Source organism: Phymastichus coffea, unplaced genomic scaffold (assembly GCF_024137745.1).
Source record: "Phymastichus coffea isolate CEN01 unplaced genomic scaffold, Cenicafe_Pcof_1.1 PCOF00053, whole genome shotgun sequence".
Lineage (NCBI taxonomy): Eukaryota > Metazoa > Arthropoda > Insecta > Hymenoptera > Eulophidae > Phymastichus > Phymastichus coffea.
The window spans coordinates 574980-596959 of NW_026706864.1; the positions used below are offsets into that span (position 1 = coordinate 574980).

The 21980-nt window shown below is 31.7% G+C and overlaps 3 protein-coding genes across 5 annotated transcripts; 2 read left to right on the forward strand and 1 right to left on the reverse strand.

Moving 5' to 3' along the window:
* The first annotated feature begins 4705 nt into the window (after nt 1-4705).
* LOC131665726 (sideroflexin-1) lies at nt 4706-9494 on the forward strand. Of its 3 annotated transcripts, none has more exons than XM_058937798.1 (5): nt 4706-4837; nt 6471-6661; nt 7589-7765; nt 8769-9157; nt 9236-9494. In XM_058937798.1, exons 2-5 carry the CDS (start codon nt 6507-6509, stop codon nt 9478-9480), a joined length of 966 nt encoding a protein of 321 aa, XP_058793781.1. In that variant the 5' UTR covers nt 4706-4837; nt 6471-6506; the 3' UTR covers nt 9481-9494. The 3 variants fall into 3 exon arrangements, with proteins under 3 accessions (XP_058793781.1, XP_058793780.1, XP_058793779.1); XM_058937797.1 differs by lacking the exon at nt 4706-4837 and adding an exon at nt 5614-5810; XM_058937796.1 differs by lacking the exon at nt 4706-4837 and adding an exon at nt 5614-5786.
* A 1323-nt stretch (nt 9495-10817) lies between these two features.
* Nucleotides 10818-12053, reverse strand: LOC131665727 (large ribosomal subunit protein uL2m). The gene is made up of 2 exons (XM_058937800.1): nt 11777-12053; nt 10818-11515 (listed from the first exon to the last, which is right to left on the reverse strand). The coding sequence occupies exons 1-2, from the start codon at nt 12009-12011 to the stop codon at nt 10836-10838; spliced, it is 915 nt and encodes a 304-aa protein (XP_058793783.1). The 5' UTR covers nt 12012-12053; the 3' UTR covers nt 10818-10835.
* A 6658-nt stretch (nt 12054-18711) lies between these two features.
* On the forward strand, nt 18712-19788 carry LOC131665686 (DNA-directed RNA polymerase II subunit RPB1-like). Its single transcript, XM_058937743.1, has one exon. It carries the CDS (start codon nt 18712-18714, stop codon nt 19786-19788), a length of 1077 nt encoding a protein of 358 aa, XP_058793726.1.
* Nucleotides 19789-21980: the final 2192 nt, after the last annotated feature.

A 21980-nucleotide genomic window follows, 5' to 3' on the forward strand; every position in this document is an offset into this window, starting at 1 on the left:
AAATGGTCTCTGAAATAAAACTGTTGAATAACCATTTGTAACATCAATTTATTATTGTAAACGTTGTATCAGATACTTTATATTTTATCTTTACCAATAATTAATTTATTCTATATTCTTAAGAGATAACAAAAGTTTTTATACGTTCGCAGTATAGATCACATTGTCATTTCATTTATTACATTATAGAGGTTTTCTTTTATACTATAAGATTATCTGAAAAGTCCACGTGAATTCTTAGCTTACTTCTTACTTAATAAATAAATATATTCTGAGTGTACAGTGATAAATCTTTGTAGAAATCCAATTTACTTACTGCATTTCCTCATTATACACTGTATGAAAATCAAGTTCAGTTCCCAAGCATTCGCAATACGACTTTCAAGTGTCGTATAAGCCAGCAGCCGGTTTTTCGCGTTAACGACGTTGGCATATCAGTACTCGTAATATTCATAGGATGGCATCACAAACTTGACCTGTTTTTCCTCATAGACTAACCCAGTTAAGTATAGCGCAAAAAGAGAAAGACAAAGATGTTAATCGATAACTGAATTCCCAATCCGGTTTTATTCATTTCCGGCATCAGCTCCCTAATTAACCAGATCATCGTGCCACGGATATAATGGCCGTTTATGTTCATTGTTTTTGCGTATTATGTAGGCTTACGAAAAAAAATCTTGATGGTATTTGCATCCTAGGAGATCATGTAGGTGTGCACCGTACGATGCGGTGAAACTTGAGATCAGCTGTCGAGAAAGTGGAAGTGGATGTGCCCCGTAATAGTTTATAATTTATTCAGCGATATAACAGACATGCGTGACAAGTATATTCTTGAGATATATGATTCTACATTGTAGCATCTTTATTTGCACTTAGATGTCGTTGACATTCAAAGTAACTGTTAGAAACTAATAATCTTTGAAGATATTCATTCAAATGATTGCAACGCAACCGTACAATAAAGTGATTGAATTGCACGCGAGGCTTCGTGTTTTCTCGCCCTGTGATCCCAATCATCGATGACTGGATGAAATAAATTACGGTAATTAATTTTACTTAATCTTAACAATTAAGATTATTTTAATCATATAATATGTTTGCTGGCTAAGACCTAAGTTTAAGTTGTTGAATTAAGCATTGATTAAGTAATAATTCTACTTAGAACTTAAATAGAACAAGTATTATTTTTAATGTTCACGTAAGCATACTCGGTTGATATTTTTACATGGAAAAATTACACAATCATTCAATGAAATGATGACGTGAGCCAATTTCGTGAAAAGGAAGACAGTCTTAAAATTTGAATATAAACGTTCGTAATTAACATTTATCTGCACGAAGGAATGAAGAGTTGTTTTTTTTTCATCAAATTATATCTCAAACATTTATATAATCAGTTCCTCAATAATACTATATATGTATATGTGTTATTATTATGAAATATGTATTTCGACGAAATAAATCAATATCTGTATAAATGTTTTCTGTCAAAGGAAGAGCCGGTTAAGCGTACATGCTAAACCACTTTACACTAAATCATCATAAGTCATTACAAAAACACTGAAAAGATATTTTTCTCACGTGCAAAGCTTAAAAAAAGTCCAAATGTCACATATCTCCTTTAATTTTCAGAGTCTCGATCTGATCTATATTCATATCGGCGACTCATTACATCGCAAGCATCGTGCCTTTCGTTTTCGGTCGAACGTTTCCAAGCGCAACGGCGCGAAGTTCAGCCAAGTAGGCCAATGGCACCCATCACACGTGAATTCATTACGGTATTTTGCACATTAAAAATAATCATTTGCGACACGGTGAAACTTCACTTGTCGATGTGTGTATTAGAATTTTTTCGAGTTTGAGCTCGTAATAACCGGAATGACAATATATCTTTATATTTGATGATGACGCAGACGATGGCTCTTTTTTTTAAATACGGCTTGATTAAAGGAATGAATGCCTGAGTGATTAAATTTCCGGTTACAAAATCTGATTATTATAAAAACGCTATTATATATGCTTTCTGAGATAAATTTACAAGTAATATAAAGAAATATTTTAAAAAACTTATCGATAACTCAGTATACACGACAGATAACCTTATAGCATAAAAGATAAGAGGACAGAAATTGTCGCCCAGAAAAAGTAAAAGCCAGTCTAAATTTAAACCAGCTTAAATAATTATAGCGGTAAATTCACCTATCTAATTAATAGGTCGGATACATACGATACATACATACAGGGAAGTTGTGTCCACTTGAAAAAATTAATAACAGTAACCTCAATAGCCGAGGATACTTTTTTCGCGCATGTATTACAGAGCCAAAGAATTTGAAAAAGGTACTATCTTGGTGATGCAATTAAGGTTAATAATTGCGTGAAAAATCGTGTGCACTGCAGAGGCGTCAATCAATCAAATCGATTTTCTCAGCGTGCCAAGGATGCTTATTATATGGTAAGCTTCCGCGTGCTTCACGAGAAATCGCTGAAGTAAGTATTATTATTGACATTACCTTTTTTCATTGGCAATATTACTTCAACGATCTTGATTAAATACGAGAAAAACAAAGTTGTCGATCGTAACAGACTTTTTTTTGCCAATTAAATTCAGAGTAGTTTTGAAATAAATCTTTTATCGTTGGTCTATTCATTCTGCAAATAGCACGCGACACACTTGCGAACACATCGTTGACTCACGAAATGGATTGACTCACGAGTGTCGTTCATTGTATTTGACACACCTTACAAACTTATCCATGCTGAAGGCTTATACTACGCACTTTATTGATCTTATACAAGCGATGATTTATGAACGGTATTTAGTTATATTTTTTATGTGATATTGAACGATTGCACGTTCGATTCATTCTTTCAGTACTTGCGATATTATTTCAGTTACTCAAGGAAACCACCTTAGTTTTTAATTGTCATAATCTGTATAGTAATTACCTGATCTTGATGATCATTTTCAATAAACAAGATTATGATGATGAATCACCTTGAATAAATAACCAAAAAAGTTACGAGCGCGTGCAAATACCTCGAAATACCCGGAAATTTTCATAAAATACCGTATCAAGATATCCGCGAAAAAAAATGTTAATCTGAACTTTGTACATCTTTAGTTTGTGTATCACGCAGTACGCGAAGTTACCATTTTGTCATTCTTTTGCCGCGGAGTGACATTCCGCAGTCCTTTTGAAAATGTCCTGATTCTTTGAGCGGACGCAACAACGATTTTTGTATAACTACATACTTTATCTTTCCTTATCTCCTTCGGTCTCAATGTAGGTCAGACGACAACGACACCATTTAAATTTTCTGCGCCTTTGCGAGCGTATTGCTATAAACGCTTGTATGCGTCTCGTGTCTTTTATGACGCGACGCACCTGCATAAATTTTCCTGGAAAGTAGTTTTATTTTAGATTGAATTGGATTTCGTAATGGAAGGCGTGAATTTTTTTTTTTTTTTTTTTTGGAGCGTGATACGCTGAAAATAAGTTTGCAATCATACTGTCTTACCTTGTCTTATCTTGATAAGATGATTCAATTGACTTGACATTTCGTAGTGCATTAAAACTGCTACATTCGAGCTTCCAAAAATTTTGATGAAATTATTTAATAAACGATTTCATGCAGTATAACAAAATAAATTTTTGTAAATCTATCATATATAGTGTCCAAGACAAATACTAACATTTAACGTACATTATTTTTTCTCCAGTTCCGTTTCCAAGATCAATCAAAACAATATTACATTGACAATAATCACTGCTCTTCCTATCTAACAATTAAAATATAAAGCTTTCATCTCCAATAAACGCCAGGTTTAATAGATATGATCATTAAATATTAACATAGTACAAATCAGTGATGGCTTCCGGGTAGAACCGGATAGCTTGGTTTGTGTCATTTCGAGGTATTCAACTTTAAAGTTCAAATATATATAAACCTCAAATTAATCTAAAAGTGATATTAATTCGACATTATTAAACTTCAATATCCTTTCGAATGACATACATTCTAATAATATTGTCAATATTATAATTCTATTTTCTAGAAAAAATTAACGGCAAAAAACACATAAAAGAGCTCGTATGATTCATAATTAATTCATGTTTAATACGAGTGTTCACACTGTCTCAAAAATTTATGATTGCAAATTATAAGCATTTTGAATTTCATTCAATTTAATTTGATGCGCAGTGTACAATTAAACAAATCAAACGGATATAATTATTTCTTTATGCAACAAATGAAAACCTTATTATTTACAAAAGTTAGTTTTTATAAAAACAAATCAACATATCTAGTAAAACGAGAAAATTTAAAATTTATTTCAATCTCAATGTAGTCTCACAAAGAGAAATAAAAAGGCCTATTTGTATAATGCACATAAAGCTCTTCAAATGACCTACACCCTAACTTTGCAAATAGCTTTCTTGTGCGATTTCATCTCGATTCAAATATAGAAATTATAGTCGTATTTAATCGACAGTAGAACGTTACACCCTTTACCATCTCTCGGTAAATTTGATATCCGGCCAAACCTTTAATACTGACGAACACTTTCCTCTTCTGTCTCTTTTAGCTGACATTTTGTCTGCGCGCGCAGATGTAAGTTTATCGATGAGGAGCGTGAAGCGCGCGCGCGATAGAGAGAAAGAGAGTGAAGGCGATTCACTCGAGTCGGGTCGAGATTCCAAGCGTAGAGAATGTAGAAAACTTACGGTTCACATGGATTCTTGAAAATAAAGAACGCGGAATTAAGAGAAAAGTAGTAATAGTGATTGTTTCATTGGATGGCAAAGTACATTCGAATAGATGACAAAAACCTGTGAGTATGTTGAATAATGAATGACGGCATATAGCGAAAATGACAGATTTACATCAAATTTCTGTAACCGCGAATCTTGGGGTCATGTTAATAATTTACGCGGTGAATTTTCCCTAAAGCGCTGTTAGATGAAACTACTCGCGTAACACTTTTTCGTTTATACCTTCATGAATAATCATACGCAATGAAAACTATTACCTCTGTTAATCGAAAAATGCATTATCTACAATGGGTTGCTTTCAAACATACGTATTCAGGCGCATATGTTTCTTTGAAAAAAACTACATGGCACGCCTGTGTTTATTTAATCATATACGTTGTATTTGTTGATGATAGAATACTAACCAATCTTTACTTCAATTTGAGAATAATTAAAATGTTATTTTCACTATAAACTGAAATCGCTTTCATTCATATTTTCGTATTTTCCTAGTGAAAATACATCACTTCCCACGGGTTACCCATTCGCTAATTGAAATGACCTCTTTTGAATTAAAAAATCTGAAAAATTGACCTATTGTAAATTACTGTTTGATATCTAGTGATTATTATTTTGTAATATTTATTCTGCACATATGAAAACAATGAAAAAAAATTGTATTCAATGACTGCCTGACCAATTAAAAGCTTCGTAATATAAATTACAACGTTGGAACGTGTAAAATACATCCAGTAATCTACACAGATGACCCTAGAGAAAAATATCGGCGAGAAGGGGGAGTATCATAGAGAAAAGATCGAACGCTGTGAGAGAGTGAGGAAACTTGGAAGTTTGTGTCAGTACTGCGACGACAGCTGTTCCGCGTTTACGCGAGTATAAGTGCGTCGATCCGCATTGTTTATCCCGCGTTCACGCTTTTTTTCCATTGCGTCAAAACGACCGCGAGGTTATTAACTTTGAATATCCTTCTCCCTGCTAAAAAAGTAAAAGGGCGTGCTTATTCCGCAGGTGATTATTATGTTTTCATAAATGGTTGGTTGTTTATCAGTGTTGAATAATCGCGTTATGATTATTTATTTCAATTAACGTAATTGATTAATGTACAGTTGAACGTGCCGTTAAAAAGAGGCCAAGAACAGGGTTTTCATGTTTGTAACACTTTTAGCGAAAATTAATTCATAAATAGTCCTAGAATATATAAATTAAGCTTGTTTTTCTCTTTGTGATGTTTCTGGACTTGTGCAGAACACAGCACAATACATTCGCATAAAAACATGTTTACAAGAGTTTATGCACGTTGGCCAGACACAATAAAACGATAAACATTCAATTTAAAATTCCACTTTTTATTTGATTGTTATTCTTTAACAGCATACGAAATCAAGTAATAAACTTTACTGTCAAAAAATGCGTACTCGTAGTTATTTTTTCTACTTTAAAGAAACAATTATCTGTAATTTTCTCATATACCATTCAAAAACATATCTCTTACATTATGCATTATTTATCGTTTCTTTTTCCTTGCTCAAATGCTAAAAGAGTTCGGTCAAACAGGTTAAGCTTAAATAGCAAATTTTTAAAAATGTCTACTGTGATTCTAATCTGCGTTGTTTGCTAGAAAAAAAATGACAAGGAATAGTACGAGAAGAGAAATAAAAAAATAAAATAATAATGTACCAACATTATTTGCAGCAAGCTGAGTTCCAGATAGACGAGAGAATTTAAAAGATGCTAAGCAAAAAAATCGACATCGATAAGCCAAGATGGGAACAAAGTACTTACGTCGGTAGAGCGAGACATTTTCTCACAGTTACGAACCCTTTAAATGTATTTGCATCAAATTCAGAACTTGAAAGAGCAAAGGAAATCGTAACTAAATACAGGTAAGTAAATTTTCATCAATTACAAATTATTTGCAAGTCATATCTGTATCACACACATTCATTAGATCACAACGGTAATCCAACATAGATTCGTGGTTGAAAAAAGTGATGCATCGTCGTACAACATGTAGGTCAACCAAAAATCGAACAAAATGATTTAAATTATCGCGCGAATGTAGACTTTCGTCATACTTATGACAATGATTGAACGTTTTCTGTACGTACAATTGGCATCTTGTCGTGATTACATCCTACATAATGTCAACAACTCGTTCCTCACATTTATTACGCGTAGCAAGTGATTGCTTTACACTGAGATTTCAGATTATCCATTTTTTTGGCAATATTAGTTGAAAAGAATTTCGCTGTCGTGTTAGTAAAACATAGTAAAATTAACAAACTTAGCATGTACTACAATTTTTTTTTTCGACAGTTACGTTATAATTAAATTAACGACAGTTGTATAATTCAAATGAGTATATATATAATCAGATAAGAAAGCACTCTAAGCATGTGAAGTGTTAACTGAGACCAACAACTGAAAGCTTAGGTTTCTAGAAGATAAAAATAAAAGTACTTTTCATTCATTGACATCTTGACTTTCAGCTTCTTACATCGGATTTTACTGCATATTACTTTTCGCAACGATAAAAGTAGATTAAATTTTCTTTGTATCACGCATTTTTTTCTCGTTAACTGAGGTAACAAAAATATTCATAATACATAGTGTGCTTAAAAACACATGAATGTTTCGGAACAAAAAAAAAGTTTAGCCTGTCTCGTTATCGTGTACCGTATTTAATACATGCTGGACTGGTCACGAGAACGACCACTTAGTGCGGGCCAAATTAAGTAACGATTGGAGCGTCAAAGGAAAAAGACAGTGAAGCATCAGCGATTCAATAAACATTAATGCTTTGTTCTCAGAAAAGGCGCTTCTTTGGATCAATTGGGTATAACTGAGGATGAGTTATGGAAGAACAAATATTTATACGACAGTGCATTCCATCCAGACACCGGCGAAAAAATGTTACTAGTTGGGCGTATGAGTGCCCAAGTACCTATGAATATGATGATTACTGGGTGTATGATGACCTTCTATCAGTAGGTTGATTTTCTAACTTTTATCTTGTTTGTGAGTCTACCAATGTTATAATCTGCAGTTGTATTTTTTAGCGACGTAGATTCCGATAAAGTAAACTGGTTTTAAAGATTGATTTGTCGATTTTGAAAAAAATACAAGGTTTAATTTAAAAAAATATTAATGTGAATTAATCTCGAACGAGCTTAAAATTTCTTTTTTTTCGTAGTTTTTTCATAATTTATTTTATTTATTATTTTATTTGCATCATAAATATAATTATTTGAAATATTTGTAATTTATTTATTTTCTATTTATCGATAGTAAATTTAGTATTTTTATATCAATAAATATAAAAAAAATTTTATAAAAACTGATTTCTAATGCATATCTCTTTTACGTACAATTATTAACTAACAGATACATTTTTTATGATTTAAAAAAAATCATGAAATGTCATTTTATAAATTGTTGATGACAATTATATAGCTTATACTACCTTAAGAGAAATCAGGGTCAAGGGTCACAGCTTATCATTGACGTTATTATCTTGCAGCTTATAACGCAATTAACGTATTGTGACAATATCCCCTCTTGTAAACTATCATAACTACAAGAGTGTCATCGAAGTTTACGAAATTTTCATGTGAAAGATATTCCATGTCAAACGAAAAAAAAATGAAAAAATTAAAAAAGAAGACTCGCTACAATAATTTTATTTATTAAAATAATCCAAACTATTCGATTAAAAAATACAAATATATTAATTTATTACTCGGTAAAACAAGACAATTTTATTAAAAGTAATAGGTATTCATACGCGAACATGTGTATTGATACTAAAAATATGTACAAACCAGTCGCGTCCGTTCTTCCTCCCTCGAGACCTACATTGTAAAACTAGAAAACCGAGAGAGCAAACTAGGAGAGGCCAAGTTCTTATTAATCTTGTTTGCTCAAAACTATTACAAATGTCAGTTATCAGTTGTCAAAAAAATTAATATTAACTTTGTCCTACTTATACAGGTCAACGCTAGCGGTGATATTCTGGCAATGGTGCAATCAGTCATTCAACGCCGTTGTCAACTACACAAATCGTAGTGGTTCTAGTCCAATTCCTGTAGAAACCCTTGGTATAAGTTACTTAGGTGCAACGACTGGCGCAGTTGCAACAGCACTGACACTCAACAAACTCGCCAAACGCGGACCAGCACTGGCTGGTAGACTCGTACCACTTGCAGCTGTTGCCGCTGCCAATTGCGTCAATATTCCATTGATGCGCTTCACCGAAATCAAGGACGGCATCGAGCTACAGAACGAAAGGGGCGATAAACTTGGCAACAGTAGAAAGGCTGCGAGAGAAGCTATTGCTTCGGTCACGATATCGAGGATACTTATGGCTTCGCCTAGCATGAGTAAAATTACAGTTTTTTCCTATAATAACCGGAAAAAATACAATTACTTATTTTAATAATCCTCCTATTTTCTAACAGTTCTCGCACCTGTGATAATGAACGCACTTGAGAAGCGAAATCTTTTGGCAAAAGCTAAATGGGCTGCAAGTCCTATTCAAGTAGCCATATGTGGTGTATGTTTGACCTTCGCAACGCCCTTATGTTGCGCTTTATTCGCACAACGTGTTGCTGTGCCAGTCGATCGTCTCGAAGAAGACGTTCAACAAGTAGTTCGAGCTAAACATCCAAGCGCCAATATTGTCTATTACAATAAAGGCCTGTAACGTACTTTTTAACTGTGTTCAACTCGTCTGTTCCCGATGCATCAGTTGTGATTTTTTCTTTTTTTCTTTTATAATTATTTTTTTGCTGTAGTTTATATTGTTTTCAAATGTAGTGGTCTACTGTGCTTATAAGTGCTGCAAAAATATACTTATTATTATAGAGAATGGCTTCTAAATAGATGATATAATTTTATAAATCATGTTTTTATAGAACAACAAATTGCAGGAAAAGTATTTTTGAATTTACATACATGAAGCTCGTTGATTATTGATGTGACATAAAAATTACAGGTATGATAACTTTAGCCCAGAATGCGTTGATCATATACGTAAATTTTTATGTGGATAAATGAGATTTTCATAGTGTTATTACGGAAATATTTTCTGCTGTATATTTTATGTATAGCTAATTGTTAGAAGCTTTAAATGTTTAATCGTTTAAACTACGGTAATAAGAACAATTTTATGAATAAAAAAATCCTATAATTTCGCGTAATACCAAATTGAATCAAATTATCTCAAATTATATTTTAAATCAAAAGAAAAATGTATGTAAATAATTATTTTTCGACACTCCGTGCGGAAAGTGCGTTTTTCCCGCACGTTCGGCCAAAAATGAGCGTTGAAAATCGCACTTTCCACACGTCGTATAAAAAAATACAGTACGGCACATGTTCGAGAAAGAGTTTCTCGTCTCGTGTACCTTTATACCCTTGCTTCGCTCGGGCGTAAACGCTACACGAGACTAGAATCTGCTTTCCCGCACTTGTATCGTAATGTACTATTACAAGTATCGGTACTACCTACATTCTGAAATTTTTATCCGTTTGTGCAGCTTGAATTTAATGAATGCAGTCATTATCTATTTTGAATAAATAATCGTTTATATATTTATAAAATGATTTTCTCAAAGTTTATACAATGTCTTTTAAGTATTGTAAATTCAACAATTTTAATTGAAATATTATACTCATTTATAAACTATGATTCCTATCGTAAATATTTCGACTGAAAACTGCATTTTTGTTTGTAATTTAGTTGTATATATTACTTCATAAGTTAAAGACCATCTTTTATCCTTTATTTGAGAAATTAAAAATCTTTACAATACAAATGTATCTATAAGTTTGACTGTATCCATAACACTGAAGAATCAAAATGTAAAGTCAATTATTGTGTCATATAACACTAAAAGACAATAAATACAATTTCAGCCAATAATGGATGTTTAAAAACAATTTATTTTTTGTAACAATTTTTTCTAGTTGTATTTCTTTCTAATCATCTTTTCAGGTTATGATGATAAAAAACAATGTATGTTAATTAATTAATAACTTAACAAAGAATCCATATTGTTACATGAAGCCACTTAGGGACAGTTGAATAGTATCATCACTTTTAGGTGCATAAGGATTATACTGTTTTACTGGTGGTAGAGGTTTGATTTTACGACCATGCTTTCCTGTTTTCCTATGCCACAAACCGCTTCTTGGTCTATTACCCAGCCATCTGCTAGCATTGGGACTTCCAATAGGTGTTTTGCTATGCATTTCATTTGATAATCTTCCAACAGTTGCCATACAAGAATTAAGGAGGCTGAATTCTTTCTTACTAGGCACCTTCACAATAACTCTATCTTCTTCCTTTCTTATGATTGTACCAAATGTTCCTGCAGAATGAATGAGAAATCCACCAAGTCCTGGATACTTTTCTACACAGTTCACAATTGTACCAACTGGAAGAGCACCAAGTGTATAGCAATCACCTTCATTAGGTATAACTGGTATTCGAGGTATACCCATGTGAGTCTTGATGATGTCTCCTTCTTTCATATTTATTGTAGCAAGAATGTAGTACAGCTCTTTACCACTGCCTATTAAAGCTAGATGAGATGTACGACAGCCATCAAATAGAATTTTTAAAACTTTTTCTTCTTTTGGCTTTTCATTGATATCCTTTGGTCCAGTTCGGAGCCACTTGATCCAGTGATATTTATGCTTTAAACCACCTCCAATACCTATGCACACTACTCGACCTAAAATACCAATTGTTTGCATTTAAATTTTATTTCAAATGTTTATATTTTTGATAATAAGAAAAACGAAGTAAAGCTTGAAAAAATATTCCTTTTCAATACTACATTGTGAAATACATAATAATGATTAGGAATGCAACATGTGATAATATTTTTTGCAACAAGAAAATGCATTATAACAGATAAACAACTGGTAATGAACAACTTAGAATTAATTACTGAAACATGTAAATAATAAGCATTTATAATTATGATGTTTACCAGTTACTGGATCCCTTCCACCCAAATTTGTAACCTCTAAAGGTTGGATAGTGTACTTGTCTTTAAAATGAACAATTCTTCTGTAACTTTTTCCTTTGATACCTGGTTGTGGTACATTTTTAGGTTTCCAATAATCACGTATCTGTTGTACTTGACAAGAAGATGGTGCGATAAATCGCGTTAAATCTAAAGCTTTTTGCCCAAATAACCGACATAGGACCGTGGAAGCAGACATTTTACATTTCAACGTTCTGCTGTATCTTTTTCTTTATGTCATATGCGGACTGCGAGAGGAATATATCGCGATGATATATGTTATATCTGGGTATTGTGTTCATTCTTATCGAATAATGGTAATATAGGTTGTAAACATAGATGCATAAACGGCGGGAAATATACATATATGTGATTTATCATGAATAGGTCAACTGCGAATTCCGCACTATGTTATCATGTTCAGATATTAATTTTACATATATATTCCAAAAGCTGACCTCAAAAAGTGCTCGAAAAAACAATATATATATATCGGAAAAGTTGATACATTGTCAATTAATGTACGTAGACAGCAAAACTAACTTTTTGCCCACAACAGTGGGGATATTTGCAAATGGCAGTTGATCAAATACATATTATATTGATTGTTGATCAAATAAATATTTATTCTACTGCATTAACATAAAATAAAACATTCTATCTTTATCGCAATTTGTTGTTTAGGCAAATTGGTAAAGACGGTCAAACATTGGCAGACATTTTTGACGGGTCAATTATAATGGCAAAGCGGAGAAAATACGAATGTGGCGAAAAATACCCCGCGCTACAATGAAGATAATCCATTCCTTGATTTCTGTTTTTGCATTTTACATATTATAAGACTAAGTATTTTACAATCGCGGAATAAATTCACGTCAATGCAGTATGAAAAATTTTTACGTTTAATTAATCGCCATTTGTAAATGTCCTGACTTCTCACTCTATGAGCAAAATTTTAATTCAGAACTTTACAACATACATACGTACATTAATTGACGATGCATGAACTTTTTACTATACACTGTTTTCTCAAACATATTTTGGGGCCAGATCTACTTAAAGTAATAATGTTATTAGATTAATTTTTTTTATATTTTCGATGTTTAATATTTGCATATATATAATACCTACAAAACTCTATGTTTAATTTAATAATTAAATAATTTATAAATTTCACTGGTAAAACGTGAATATTCGTTTATTTAGAAATGTTTAAACCGCTTTATTTTTCAGAATTTTTTAAATTGTCCTTGACAATATTTTGTGCTTTATACTTACACTCTCTCAAAGTTCAAGAGATTACTTACATTTTTTTAAGATAAGGCATTATAAAACGGATAAGATAAGTCAACTGTATGAAACATTAAAACAAATCAATGATTTCATAGCCTTTCGGGAAAAATGAAGTAAATGATTTATTTAATTGATAATTATTATCATAGATAGGTTCGCGATAGAGATAGAAAAGAATTATTGCTTCATGTCTCAAATAGAATGTTACTGATTAAAAGTAAGAATTCGAATTGGGCGATATCTACTATAGCTCAGATATTCACAATAATGATTACAATATTCAAGTAAATATATCAATCATAAAAAACAGAATTCACGTAAATTCTTAACAGTTTTTATTAATTATTGGGGCAAAAATATTTCACCATTAGCTATAGATATTAGTACGTAATAGGTATATTCTCGTGGCACTCTAATTAGCATTCAATTAAACTAAATTATTTGGCTTTTGTTTTGTTGCCATTTAACCTATTGTCAAAAGCTAATTACTCAATTTGCAAGAAGCAACACGCTGACAAGTCGGTAGATCGTCTAATCACACTAATATGTCAAACATAGCTAATCGATAATTCGCGTTATAATAATAATATATTGAGTCAAAAGCAGTAACTTCTTTATTTACGGTATGTTGGCGTCTTTTCCACATATTTTATGCGTGTAACCGATATTATTTCTTTATGAACTCCTTTAGTACGAAGGCGAAATTTTTTTATTTCAATTTTCAAGCGGATATTTTTCGTGATCTCTATTCAGATGCTCTCTTATTTCATATCGCCAAAATATGATAAAATAACAACAAAAGTTGTAGATATATTAACATTTCTGTTTATACGTATACATATAAACCTTTTCCAAGACTAATTTCAAATCTGAATATAATAAAAACGTTAATCATAAGACTCTTTTACTTTCAGTACAATTATAAATAAAAAAAGGAAGATCTGTTCTAATCTACAAATTAGTAAATTGAAAGTTTGCGAGCTGCAACACGTTATCGGCCACTTACATCGCCGCAGTGCAGATTTCACTGAGAGTTATTCAAAAAGCAAGACTGAGGTGGAAAAGAGGTAAGAAGCAGCCGACAAAGTATAGGTGGGGCGAACGAGGGTAGTAGTAATAAATGGGTAACACGAGCGCTTATAAAGAGGGTGGGTAATCTTCAAGTTTAGTTTACCCTAAGAATAACTAGGTGGCGCTGTACAACTACTTTACTACGGAAAATTTATTAAAACAAAAGTTATTTGTTTGTTTTCAGCAAGATTTTTTGTTTCTGTTTTGTAATTTAGAAGATTTGAATTTTTGTTAAATTTTCTTCAGAATTTGAGGTTGAAAAAATGATTTCTGGATTTATTGTAACATGAAAAATAGCTGTTTTTTTAATAATGGATTAATTAAACTTAAATCTGATGAAATTGAGGGAATTATAAATTTGTATGAAATATTTTTATATTTATCAATAACAGAAATAATTAATTATACAAAATTGCATTGATGAAAATTGAGCACTTTAAAAGTAATAAAAATCGCAGACAAATAAACCCGTCAGAAGAAAATGACAATAAACGTAAGAGAGAACGATAAGAATGTGAACACGTTAAAAAGAGAGGTAGACAGAACGAGAGAGAGAGAGAGAGAGAGAGAGAGAGAGAGAGAGAGAGATAGAGCGAGAGTATGAGTCAAGGGGGGAATGAGTAAAACGCAAGGGAGGAGAAGAAGGAAAGCAAAGTTGAGGGGGGATAGAGGTATAAGGTGGCTAAGATGGCGGACAATTTGCCGCTCGACTACCCATACACCCCCTCGCTTTTCTCGCTCGCTTTCGTGGGAGGTAATTGATGTTTCTCCTTCGCGAACTGAAGAGAACTTCGCTTCAAAGCTAGATAATCACCCGACGTATGGGTAATAGCTATTTTTAAATTAATTTTTGACCTATATCGGATGCTAATATCGATATAGGTTTACAGGTAAACTTATCTTTATTAAGCATTGATAGGGGAATCCTATTTTTTTTATAATGGATTTCATACTTTAAATAATGACTTTCCAAGTTATTAAATAACTGTGAAATCATTGGAAATATGATTAAATTTGTACTAGGTTGAAAGCTTATAGTACTGATTACGACTGTAGAAATACTTCCAAACTTTGTTTAATTTATAATTGAATTTTGAACATTTAATTATTAAACACGCAAATTATTTCATTTTCACTACTAACGATAGAAAAGTTAAAGATGATATTTGATCTTTGTACATCCATCAATTTGGCAACATGATTATTGCAAAAAAATATAGCACCAGAATAATAAAGTCCATCTAGAACGAGGAAGCCGTAAAGTTGTACGAAATGACGTAAAATACAGCGTATGAGAAAGTCGTCGAAAGTTTGAGATAAGTGAGTGAACACGTTCTGCTATGTAATAAATAAGAAAGTATATGATCTTACTAAACTCGCATTTATAACATTGGCAGCCATGTTAGATTAGACCAGTACAAAACGATGATTACTTATGCATATGTTACGTAAAGTAAAGATTAAAACTTGAGAGTTCCTATAGATCAAGAATGGAGTTACCAATGATTACTTGTAAATAATATGATTAACTATATCTACATCACATTTCAAATATAAAATAACTAATTTAAGACGATATTCATTTGCTTTTTTGAAATTCGTATAATTGAAAAGTGTATGAGCTATTTGTTAAATAATAGATACACATTGCTATTAACGATAAATTATGAAAATTGTTCAAGATGGTTGACTGTCATGGTCGGATTAAAATTTTTCTTCAGATTATACATATTTTTTTAACGCTAATAAGTAGAAATATTAAGTTGAAAGAAAATTCTTAAATTATTAAATTATTCTCGTGTTGAAGTAAAAAATAAAGTTTTGAAATATTAAGTTAATAAGCTTTGTATATAGGAACAATATAGATAAGATAGAATAATGTTAACATCACAGTACAAGCAGTATATTTCAATTAGAACTTCACCATAAAGGTATAATGTTCTCAGCATTGCTAAAAGAGTCCTATTTGCTATGACATGTTTTATTTCATTGTTTTGTCATGTTTTATTAATATTCGATAAACGATTTATTTTTACTGATACTAGAAGTGCAAGCGATATTCATATCAAGAAGAAACTGTCCATAACAAAAAATAAACAACAAATTTTTTTATTTGCAGGCACTTAATATCAATTTCACTTGATATTTTTATTGACTAAACTAAAAATTCAATTTTTTTATAACCATCTAGTTTTGAGGTTGCAATCTCCAACAAATAATACATTAGTCCATATCATATATCATATTCTCGAATCTCGGCCATATGAGTCAGTAATATCAGTACAAAAATATCACGTTGCATGTGTATACTTTAATACTACAGTAGTAGTGGAGAGAACTAGAAAAGTAAGAAAGGGTTTATTAGGCGGGTCGCAATCATCAGTAATATACAGTGCATAAGCTGAACATGAAATTTTCTAGTGCCACAAGCAGACGCGCAGACGGATCCATATCTTTCCATACGTGTGAATCTATCAAAGATAAGTCAAGAAATTTCGCTAGTAAGATAAAATATAAATATTTGAATCTAAAAATTTTCTCTTTCCTTACACACCCTTTAAGAAAGATAAAACTAAGATACGAGAGAAGGTTGCAGGTTACCAGTACGTAGAGACGGTTTTTTAAATCACTCTTTAAACTTCAAGTAGTTAAATATGTATATACTAATTAATTAATGCTATTGCTTAAGTAGACATGCATACTAATTTCGTACATTTTTCGTACATAATACATAATAATATATGCAATTTATGTATTTGCTACGTACGTATTTCGTTCAAATTTTATACTAACATATGTACCAATTGTATATGAAATTCATGTATCGATTTCTAATAGGATAGATATAATTTATTAGCAAATTATTTATTACAATTATTATATTATACAATTTCATAATCAGTAGGATAAGATTTTAAACTCACAAAATTATCAAGCACTTAGTGAAACCATTAAATAAAATTTAATCATTTAGATAATTACAGATATTTATCGATAAGTACTCTATCAAATACTATACAGCTTTGTCGCATTTGATAGAAGAAACCAGTCGTATTCGAAGTCATATACAAGCCAATAGTGATATAATACATATTTCAATAGAAAAGCGACTGCCGGAACGATGATAGGTAATTTAATTTATCGAGTTGTAAAGAAGTATTTCAACTAATAAATATATAGTGTAGTAGTTAATCGCATGATTTTGATTAATAGTATATCATGTAGTTTATATTGATTTTAACCGATTAACACCTAAAATCACACATTTTTAAACTCATTCTCAATTCTCGCTGCTAAATCTAAAAATGAAATGTATTATCACCAAACATAAGGTACTCTATACTTTTCGATATACTGTTTTGATTTATATAGTCCATGAAGAATGTTCACTTGTTTTCAACTGTGAAGGAAGATGGACAAATTAGTTATAGTCTTTTGGTTCAGCTCTGTATGTCTTATCTTTTTCAAAATGACGTTATTAGTTCTGCTATGGATAAATATTGGATGGAGGTTTTTTACTCAAAATATTGAACTGTTCAACATTTTAGGATATTTTCAAACATATTTTATGATTTTTGTCATGGCGGATGATTTATGGCATTCGGAGAGCTGAGAAAATAACAAGTTCAGAAAAGTATATTATCCACAGAAGTTTCAAAAACTAGATTTTATTTTATTTTTTGTTGTATTTTATATTGAATGAGAATTCGATGATAGGTTTTCAAAATCAAGAAAGTAGATCCAATATGGCGGATTGGACATTACACATTGTAATAATTGCAAAAGAAAAAAATAATATCGTATTTTGCGTACAATTTCTGTTTAAAAAGATCTCTAATAAATTTTTGATAAAATACATTAGATCTCCAGAAAAAAATTCCTAAAATTAAAAATTCGTGATGTATGACCATTATAGTGGATGTTTCTTTCGGCTATTTTGATAGATGTTATACTAGTTAATCTATTTTTTAACTTTGTGCTTTTATTGCATATGTCAAGGTAAATATTTACCTAAATTTTTAAGTAAAAATATTAATTGATGCCAAAGTTATCAGCTTTATTAGAATATGTACATGTCCAGGATATGAATTTCATTGAAGAGTATTAAAATCATTTTACCATACTATTATGAAGTTCAGCTGTTCAGTCAATACAGGTATTACTCACGACCTTAGTGATTTCTCTCAGCAGGCCATACCTTTTTTATACGCGATGAAAAATCTTGTATAAAAGTGCTATATAAATTAAGATTTATGTAAGAAATGCATATGCCGTGAACATATATAAAAATGTTGTGATATTTAATATTTTTAGTGTTGCTATTTCATTAATTTTATTAGTGATTAATAAATATTGCAATACTGTTAATCTTTACCGGAATATCATATTTATAAAAAAAATTTTCTTTTATGATTACATTATGCATTAATATTGTAGTTCTTTTAAAATCTTTTAAATAGTTACATTTTGATAACATATATGATGTTATCATTTTTCTAAACGAATTATTAATAATTGATTTTTTTGCAGTGTTTATGATTCTGACTTTTAGTGCCATCATAACTATAGGCTCTTGTAGGTTTACTGAACCGAAATGTCCTGCCGATGATCAACCTGGAAAAATTGTTTTGCTACCAAATGAAGATGATTGTTCGAGTTATTGGGCATGTATAAGTGGTTACCCAATCCAGAATGTTTGTCTGTATGGAACATTATTTGACGCAGTAAAGTTAACTTGCGTTGAATTTGAATCTGCAAAGTGTGCTGGTGAAAAACCTCCACGACCTACTGTAAAACCCACAACTCCCTCAACTCAACCTACAACTCCCTCTACTGAACCCTCTACTAAACCCACAACTCCCTCTACTGAACCCACAACTCCCTCTACTGAACCCACAACTCCCTCTACTGAACCCACAACTCCCTCTACTGAACCCACAACTCCCTCTACTGAACCCACAACTCCCTCTACTAAACCCACAACTCCCTCTACTAAACCCTCTACTGAATCCACAACTCCCTCTACTAAACCCACAACTCCCTCTACTGAACCCACAACTCCCTCTACTAAACCCACAACTCCCTCTACTAAACCCTCTACTCCCTCTACTAAACCCACAACTCCCTCTACTAAACCCACAACTCCCTCTACTGAACCCACAACTCCCTCTACTGAACCCACAACTCCCTCTACTAAACCCACAACTCCCTCTACTGAACCCACAACTCCCTCTACTAAACCCACAACTCCCTCTACTAAACCCTCTACTGAATCCACAACTCCCTCTACTAAACCCACAACTCCCTCTACTGAACCCACAACTCCCTCTACTAAACCCACAACTCCCTCTACTGAACCCACAACTGCTTTGCCTTCCGATCGTTGCAAAAAGGTCGCACCTGATCCATTTGGGAAATATCCAGTATATTGTCCCCCACAAGAAGGGCCGGAAGATAATTTTTTTTTTTCAAATCCAAAAGATTGTCAAAGTTTTTATCATTGCACATACGGTATACCTTATTTGTGCAAATGTCCAGGAAATTTATTCTTTAATCCAAAAAAAGAAGTATGTGATTGGCCACGCAATGTTAAATGTCATGTTGAAAACTGAATCGAAATCAATTTCTGTTATAAAATAATTCAGTCATTCTGTTGAGCTCGTTCTGTACATATGCTTAATAAACGCTCTTGAAAATCCAAACATTTATAAGTAAAATTTTCACATAGTTTAAATAATAACAAGCAAAAAACATACATACTGACATATTTAAATTAAATCCAGCGAATATGGCTGCAAATAAACAATTAGTGCAAATAAGATAAATTAGAAATTATACAGAGAAAACAAGGGAAGAAACAACAAAATGGAAAAGAGTGCTAAATAAAAGACCAATCGTGATAGAAAATAGACTATCGAGCTTGTTTCATCATATACGTAGACCTATCAACGTACTTCCTATACTTTCCAAAGTATGTGAAAAAATAATAATCAAAAGATTAAATATAGTATTTTTGAAACAAAATATAATAACTGAACTCCTATTCGGTTTTCGTAATAACCACGCGACATTAGAACAAATTAACAGTCACCGTTAAAATAAAAAATACTTACGAAAAAAACCAATATTGTAATACCGTATTTCTTGATATAGCTCAATCTTTTGATTAAGTCTGGCACGAAGGCCTTTGTATAAACTTAATAATATCGTACCAAGAAAAATCTCTATCTTCACTTAAAATCATACCCAAATCAAAGAACTTTTAAGGTATAAATGATACCTCAAAACTTTATCTAATAAAAGTCGATGTTTGTCAAGGTAGTGTTATTGGCGCTATGTTATGTTTAATCTACACCCATGATCTTCCAATTATGGAAAACATAAATATTGCCATTTACGCAGATGATATAGCTATATTAACAACTGACTTAAATACAAAAACCACCTCTAATATAAAATGCTTATTATAAATAAACTATTAATATACAAGAGCATACTTAAGCCAGGATGAATATAGTATATGGTATTCAACTTTGGAATATAGCTATAAAATCAAACATTGATATCATTGAAAAATTCCAAAATAAAGCCTTAAAATCTATAACGAATGCCCCATGGTTTGTTACAAACGAAACAATCAGAAAGAACGTTATTATATGGACTGTTAAAAAAGAAGCAGAAATTGTTTATAAAAGATACACCATATAACTAATAGAACATCCTAACTGTTTAGCGAAGAATTTAATGCACGCAATACTAAGAATATCAAGATTTAAAAACATAAATCACCATTTATTCATGTGTAATTTAGCTCTGTAAAATAAAGTTATTAGTTCGGATCAATGATGAAGTACCCGAGCAGCAATGCTGTCACGCACTCCATAGGTGCGGAAACTAAACAAGCGTTATTCATCTTCTTTTTTGATTGGCTGTGTCTTATTATTGTAGCAATTATGACGTTAACCAGGAGCGCAATTCAGTCTGTCGTCACCCGCGGTCGCCCGGCGAAGTGACACTAGCGCGGAGACAGCGCCACGCCCTCAAGCGCGTGATCGCGCATTGTTTCGCAGGACGCGCGATTATTTGAGTTATCGAAACCGCATGTCACAACAGTAATCTTTATTTCTATAAATGCTCAGGAATTATGCTATTTAGTCGTAAAATAAATATATACGATTGATCATGTCATTTTGAAAATCATATTGAAAACTAGAAAAAATTAATTTCTGATATAAAAATGTAATAATGAAGTAATATAGTTCAGTATTATTTTATATTGCAATGTTATCTATTTCATTCAAACAATGACTGTAACACTATGCACTACAATATTTATTTCTGTCAAAATAAGTAATTAAGATAATTTTATTGCTATAAATTTATACATATATTAATTTAAATATGTAATAGTGTTTTTCTTCTATACAATTATTAATTATGTTCTGGCAATGATTTTTAGTAGTAAGTTCAAATTCTCTTCAGTGTTGCGAAGCCTGACAGTGATAACAATATGCTGCAGTGAATCAATCTGTATAACTGCAGTGTATGGTAGTCTCGTCAAGCGTTTGTCGACTTGCTGAAAATTAAATTTCTATAAACGCCGTTGCGATGATGTATCAGTTATTACTTTATCATCATCTTTACCAGATGAATTTTATGGCATCTCAACCCAACAATCCTGTAATATTTTTGATCGCTGTTCTCGTCTTCCTTAGTTTTATCGTAGCTGACGCTGTGCTCGATCGGTTTAGACATTTAAGGAAAGAAAACATCTTTTAAAAGATATTTTCTTTCCTTATTTGCC

Coding starts and splice junctions, on each gene's coding strand:
- LOC131665726 (XM_058937798.1), top strand. CDS start 6,507: ATGCTAAGCAAAAAAATCGACATCGATAAGCCAAGATGGGAACAAAGT. Junction 6,662..7,588: donor GAAATCGTAACTAAATACAG/GTAAGTAAATTT, acceptor CTTTGTTCTCAG/AAAAGGCGCTTCTTTGGATC. Junction 9,158..9,235: donor TATGGCTTCGCCTAGCATGA/GTAAAATTACAG, acceptor ATTTTCTAACAG/TTCTCGCACCTGTGATAATG.
- LOC131665727 (XM_058937800.1), bottom strand. CDS start 12,011: ATGTCTGCTTCCACGGTCCTATGTCGGTTATTTGGGCAAAAAGCTTTA. Junction 11,516..11,776: donor TGGAAGGGATCCAGTAACTG/GTAAACATCATA, acceptor TTGGTATTTTAG/GTCGAGTAGTGTGCATAGGT.
- LOC131665686 (XM_058937743.1), top strand. CDS start 18,712: ATGATTCTGACTTTTAGTGCCATCATAACTATAGGCTCTTGTAGGTTT.